The sequence below is a fragment of the Lactuca virosa genome, chromosome 8 (assembly GCF_052849685.1).
Source record: "Lactuca virosa cultivar CGN04683 chromosome 8, Lactuca_virosa_CGN04683_v6, whole genome shotgun sequence".
Lineage (NCBI taxonomy): Eukaryota > Viridiplantae > Streptophyta > Magnoliopsida > Asterales > Asteraceae > Lactuca > Lactuca virosa.
The window spans coordinates 77,479,317-77,486,204 of NC_136433.1; the positions used below are offsets into that span (position 1 = coordinate 77,479,317).

A 6,888-nucleotide genomic window follows, 5' to 3' on the forward strand; every position below is an offset into this window, starting at 1 on the left:
AAAGAGAAGAGCTCAGGATGACTGCATTGCACACACCACATTGTTTCGCATATTACATGACTCTGATGTACTTGGATGTTTATTGATACACTCTTATTCATTATGGTTTTCATGATATTGTTATGGATAATGATTTTACTAATTTGGTCCCTGTGGTTATCAAAAAATGTGGATAGAGTCCAAAATCTTTTCAACTTGCACCATCGGTCCAAAATCGGATCTTTTTTGTAGATATGGTCCATGTCAAACTTAAAATGATGATTATACCCTTTTAATTTGTTTTTTTACACTTTTTTATGTTTCAGCCTTTATTTTAATATTTTGATAATTAAAAAAATAAGAAAAACCTACCCTACCCTCATCTCACTGAACCCTCGTCCCCTCTCTCTCTCTCTCACACACACAACTCCTATTCATCGTCTTCACCAAACCCACACCCCCTGTTTTCCCTCGTGTTCGAAACGTCCCCCATAATGCACACTAAACCTAGGTACATCTTTCCTTCCCTCAACTCTCAATCGCTCCTGCATCGTGACCCACCTCCAAACCCTTCTTTCTCCCCTCCTTTTTGCTTATGGATCGAAGATTGAAAGAAAAGAGTGACAAGCGATTGAATGAGGCAAGAGATAGAGATCAAGTGAGGGAAAATGATGGAAGGCAGCAACTATGTTGCTGCTGTCGGAGATGCAGAGGAACGAAGGCAACGAGGATGCCATTGACGGAGGCAATGGTGTCCGGAGAAGAGGGTGACGACGGAGTTCAAGCCTGGACATAACACATGTCTCTCGTCCAGCAACAGAAATCGACCTTCTTGCTCTCGTTCATTTCTTTTGAAAACAAGTTCACACTCAATCGGTACCCCTCCAAGAAACGCAACCCTTTTTTTCTTCCTCAAAATCGATCACTGTTCTGCACTAGGTTCGTTCCTTTTTTTCTAAAAATCGATTACACAAAAACAAATGCAACCTCTCTTGGCATTCCTTTTCCCTACTCAAAAATTGATTAACAACCTTCCTTCTTCTCTAGATCGATTAATCACCGGATTTTTTCTTTTTCCCTCCTTGGTTCGATCAAATTGATTTGTGGTGGTTAACAGAGGTACGTTATAGTGGCGATAAAAAGGAGGCATAAGGGTGGGTTGTTGTGGTTAAGTTTAGGCTGTAATGGTGGGATTATAGTTAAGGTTGAAGATGGATGAAAGAGGCGAAGGTCAATGGTCGTGTTCTTGGGCGTCTCCGGTAGTGACTGGTGGCTTATTTGGGATGTGGTAGTGATGGGTGGTTTTTGAGTTTGGATTTGAAGAAGGGATGAGGCTGTAAAGGGAGTGATGGAAGGTTTATCCATGGAGGAGAGAGAGAGAGAAAGAGAGAGATAGAGAGAGAGAGAGAGAGAGACGGTGGGGTGGGATGGCGTAGGTAGGTATTTTTATTTTTTTTAATTATTCTGATATTAGGAAAACATAAAAAAAAAGTATAAAAAACAAATTAAAATGGTATAATCATCATTTTAAGTTTGACAGGGACCATATCCACAAAAAAGATCTGATTTTAGACCGATGGTGCAAGTTGAAAAGATTTTGGACTCTATCCACATTTTTTGATAACCATAGGGACTAAATTTGCAGTTTAGTCTTTAAAAAAACTAAAATTTTTAGTCTTAATTTTTGGGATGTTACAGAATTACAATTTACCCTTTTATTTAAACAGAATATATACATAGCATGAAAAATTACAATTTTACCGTAAAAGAAATATAATATAATATAAACCTTATAAATAAATTATATTACATTTGTATGTGTAAAAAATCCATAATCTTAAGTTGTAAGATACTTGTTTATCCATTAAGACTAATATAATGGTAAAACATTTTGTCCATGTTATAGAAGGACATATGGCTCCATAAGTTTATCACACGAACTTTGAAAGTCAAATCATCTCTGAATACGTCTACATCAGCTATTAAAGTAACATTTGGTGCAGCCATTGCTCAGCAAAGAACAAAAATTATATAACTTTATGCTAATTAATTAACAATAATTATACCTGAACACAGAAACACAATAAAAGTTATTTCCAAAGTAGAGTAAAATTACTTATATGTCCTGCTTTAATCTATTACCTCCTTAAAAAAATTGAAATTTGCCACACACTTTAAGAAAATTATTGTTTTACCCATTCTAGTGTGACACTTTGACTTACCTATTCCTACTTTAATTGTAGTTTTCAATTTGGTATAACCACATTATTGTCAAACATTAGCTAAACTTACTTGTATACCATTCTTTATTCAGTATTTCTATTTACTTTCAAAATAAACATCCACACACCACATACTTGCCACATTATCTTTTTTCACAATGTATTTTAGATAAAATAAAATGATTGATTTAAAAAAACATAATAAAAATGCTTATGTAAATTGTGTCTATTTATGTGTGTGTGTGTGTTTGCGTGTTTTAAATGTGTGTCTATACCTTTTCTTTACCACATACATGTTGAGAGGATGGTACATCAGAATCGTAACAGAAGGAGAAGAAGAAAAAGAAGAAATAAAATAAATAACAAGATGTAGATCAATAAATAGAAACCGGTGACAATTATTTGTTTTATACTAACCTGATGGATTCATTTGTATGAATGCAGATGGTAGTTTGTAGAGTTGCAGAAGAATTATCGATTGAAATCTTTGAAGACACCAATAAGAAAACTAATTTAGGGGATCGATAGTTATATTTATTTATAAGTCTAATGAAAAGGTAAACATATATAACCCAAATCTTGATTTTGAATATTCAAAATATGTGTGATTTATCTATTATCATGATTGCATTCCTATTATGTTAGGGATATATTTGGTATAAGATAAGGTAATTGATATATCAGTAGCTGATTTAAGGGGGTATCATATTAATCAAAATTAATTAAACTTTCACAGTAAAAAACTCAAAATTATTAATCAATTATTTATTAAGATATATTTTTTTAGTTATATAAAACTATAATCGTTGATTAAAATAAATACGTGAAATTACTACCATCTTATAATTTGTATTAACTTTATTTTAATTTTTATTATAATGTTATTAATTTAATGTAATTAGAGTGAGAAATTTAAATTTTGAAATTTGAAATTTGAAAGAGAATCAAAAGGTTGATAAGTGACATGACATTAATTAAGAAACCTAATATAATGACACATGGAAAAAAGAGAATAAACTTGTTCTTTTATTATAATAGAAAGATTTATAACCCGTAGGAACCACAGTTACAAAATTAATTAAATTTCATAGTAAAACTTCAAAATTATTAATCAATTATTTTAAATAAATTATTTATTAATAGATATTTTTTGAGTTATATAAAATTATAATCGTTGATTTAAATTAATACGTGAAATTATATCACTTTATAATTTATATTAAATTTATTTTAAGTTTATTCTAATGTTATTAATATAATGTAATTAGAATAAGAGATTTAAAATTTATATATTGATTTTTTTTATCGGGACTAAAATAATTGAGTTTTTGTTAACTTTTTATATTGAATACTAATATAACACTTCTAAAAACTTGATATACTTGATAAAAATCAATAATTATATGATTTATCTCCTGTAATATATAGAAAATAGTCACGCCTTGAAAAATGTCATGACTCGCCAAGGCTTGTCATGGCTTAACTTTTACTTTGCCGCGAAGCCACGCCTCACGTTATTTAGAACCTTGCGTATGGGTAAAGAATCTCTGTTACACTGTAAGGTCCAGTAAGATTTATCAAAATTCCTATTCTAATAAAAGAATAGTTGTAATCTTCTTTTGTCAAGTGTCACTCTAATACAACTCCTCATTAATATTATGTCATGTGTAATGTAGATATATTAGACAACTAATTTCAAAATTCAAATTTACATTTTCAAATTATATGTTAAATTTGAAGTTATAATAACTTTAAAATTTTGATATATCTGTTAATTAATAATTTATTTAAAATATTGATTAATAATTATAAATTTTTATTATAAAAATTTTATTAATTTTATACTCGTGGTTCTCACGGGTTATAAACTAATACTTGTAATAATTGACTAATTTTATTTAAAAACGTTAGATTTCCCTTAAAATAGTGAAAACAAAATTGTTACAGATATTTAATTTGTTTCATGGAGTTATATTTTATATACCCTTGCTAATAATGGTATTGTTTGAGCCAATGTCGGACTAGCTCATTTCGTAGAGGTTTTGCCTCTTAGATAGGTCTCGAATTCTATTCCAAGTGATGTCGGTTTCATGATTCTAACTACTTTCGTTTACTTCCTGCTAACCACTAACTCCGTCTTATTAATAATAATAATAATAATAATAATAATAATAATAATAATAATAATAATAATAATAATAATCAAACGTTACATTTTATGTTAGTGATCTACCTTAAATTTGTCTATAGGTAAAAAGTCAACTTACACATTTTCTTTTCTTTTTTCTTATTATTATTTCTCGTTAGCTACTTAGCTTTATGCCTTCCTTGTAGGTAACCAAAGTGGCATATAAATAGAGATGGTTGTTTCCTTGAAAGTAAGCAATAAACTTTGAATATTTTAGAGTTTTTGGATAGATCAGTAATAAATAACCATGTCTTCAATGAATCAATCTGGTTACCAAAAAATTCTAGCTACCGTGCCTTCTAATGAAGAGGACCTACTTGCAGCGGTGGGTCATGATACCGATGCCTCGGCACAATGGTCCTCCGGTCTCTGTAATTGTTGCTCCGACGCCCCACTTTGTAAGTTTTTTTTCTTCCCTATGCTGAAAAAAAATTTAGAAAGCTATTATGCGGACATGTTTATTTACTTTGAATATAAAATGAAGCAAAATTACTGTAAAATCAAGTAAGAGAATAAAACAGAATGATCATAAGTATACCATGAAAACGGACTTTTGAATTTTATTAACTTTTTACATATATTCTACTCTACATCATATAGGTTGCATAACATGTTGGTGCCCTTGCATCACTTTTGGACGAATTGCTGAGGCAGTCGATGATGGAAAGACTTGTAAGTATAAGCAATTATAATCCAAAAATAATTACCTATTTATTATTTTTAGTGACAGATTTCTCTATATTTTGTTGCTTAATTACAAAATACATAAATGTCTTTAGTGACGGATTTCTCTATAAGATAATTGTAATCAACCAAGGTGACACTTTTGTGATGTTGTAGCTTGCATTGCTAGTGGCGGGATTCATGCACTTTTGACTTATATGACCGGATGCGGGTGGATATACTCCTTAGCATATCGTTACAAGATTAGGGAGCAATACATGTTGGGTAGTAGCCCTTTCCAAGACTGTTTGGCTCATTTTTGTTGCGAGAGATGTGCACTATGTCAAGAGTATCGTGAACTCCAACTACGTGATTCTACCTTGTCTGCAGCTGGTACGTTGGTCTTGGTATCATGGGCATATGCACATTTATATACTTAGTTTCATTCATATACTTTATGGGATTTTAATGGTCTTTTATGAATTTTAAAGGAAAGAAGAAACCCGGAGTGGAAGTTGTCCCGGTGCCCCCCAAACAAATGACACGATGATTGTGTCTTTAGAAGTTGACGATCGAGATATTATCGAAATAAGTGCAGTATCCAACTTAGACATCTACTAATGACACATATATCTTGTTACTTATGTATTTGTCAGGTCCAAATCCTATTTTATATATGTATCCAAATTAAATCAAGGTTTCGGTTTTTTCATAAAATTTATGTTTTCGTTTGTTTGAAGGCAAACCACGTGATTTTGGTAATGTTTGCAATTTATAATATAATTTTCTCAGTTAAATTTTTGTTATTTCAGTTATTTTTGGAGTATTGTTTTTGGCATAACATGCCAATTATGATAAGATAGAAACATTGTTAACTAAAGACTTCTTTTGTAATGTTCAGTCGAGAATCTTAAACTCAAACAATAAACTAGTTAAATGTGGAATTTAAATGACATAATATAATAAATAACAATAAGTATAACAATGAAAGAACTGAATAATAAAAAGAACATTAGTGTATTAATTATAACTTGAAAAAACACAACTTGGACATGTTACAATTGATCCCTAAGCAACTATTTTTGAACTCGACGAGCGATAGGAATGGCGTATCTGGCTTATGACGTGCGTGCGTTTGTGTGTGTCTATATATATATATATATATATATATATATATATATATATATATATATATATATATATATATATATATATATATATATATATATATATATATATATATTGTAACGCCCGTGTTTCTAGGCTAGGCATTAATATTGACATAATGGTCTACGTTAACTTTTGTGACTCATTTTGAAGAAATGAAAAGGAATTATGTGAATTTTATGTGAATTATGTGTTTTATGCTTAATTATTAGGGTTTAATTAATTAAAATAAAAATGAGCATCAAAAATTAAATTTTAGATAAAGCCGATATATATTAAGAAACTTGTAGTGGGCATGACAAGGATTACGGATATATAAAGAATGCCGAAATCCGAGTTATAACGAAGAAGTTATGACATGTCGAAGTTTCGCGATAAACCGGCACGGTGCCGAATGTCGTAAAAAGTGAGTTTTTGATAAACTAATTTTTAGCCTTAGTAATCTAAACGAAACTCGTAGTGCTCGTTAAACCGAGAGTATGTATAAAAAGAACGCCCAAATCTGACTTCGTCTGAGGAAGTTATGATTTTTCGAAGTTTCAGCATAGCAGTAGACAGCTAAAAACTTGAATTTTAGATCGAGTGATTTTTAGCCGACACGACCTAAACGAGAATCGAAGGTCTCGTCATTAGTAGCACAACGGTAAAAAGTCTGACGAAAACGGACGT

The 6,888-nt window shown here is 30.6% G+C and overlaps 1 protein-coding gene across 1 annotated transcript; it reads left to right on the forward strand.

Moving 5' to 3' along the window:
* The first annotated feature begins 4,636 nt into the window (after positions 1–4,636).
* Positions 4,637–5,602, forward strand: LOC145130508 (cell number regulator 10-like). The gene is made up of 4 exons (XM_079065294.1): positions 4,637–4,787; positions 4,990–5,061; positions 5,230–5,445; positions 5,544–5,602. Exons 1-4 carry the CDS (start codon positions 4,637–4,639, stop codon positions 5,600–5,602), a joined length of 498 nt encoding a protein of 165 aa, XP_078921420.1.
* Positions 5,603–6,888: the final 1,286 nt, after the last annotated feature.

Bases quoted from the DNA above. Each gene is read 5' to 3' on its own strand.
- LOC145130508 (XM_079065294.1), top strand. From the start codon at position 4,637: ATGTCTTCAATGAATCAATCTGGTTACCAAAAAATTCTAGCTACCGTG. The intron at 4,788-4,989 runs GTAAGTTTTTTT...TACATCATATAG, and splicing joins TTGCTCCGACGCCCCACTTT to GTTGCATAACATGTTGGTGC. The intron at 5,446-5,543 runs GTACGTTGGTCT...TGAATTTTAAAG, and splicing joins TTCTACCTTGTCTGCAGCTG to GAAAGAAGAAACCCGGAGTG.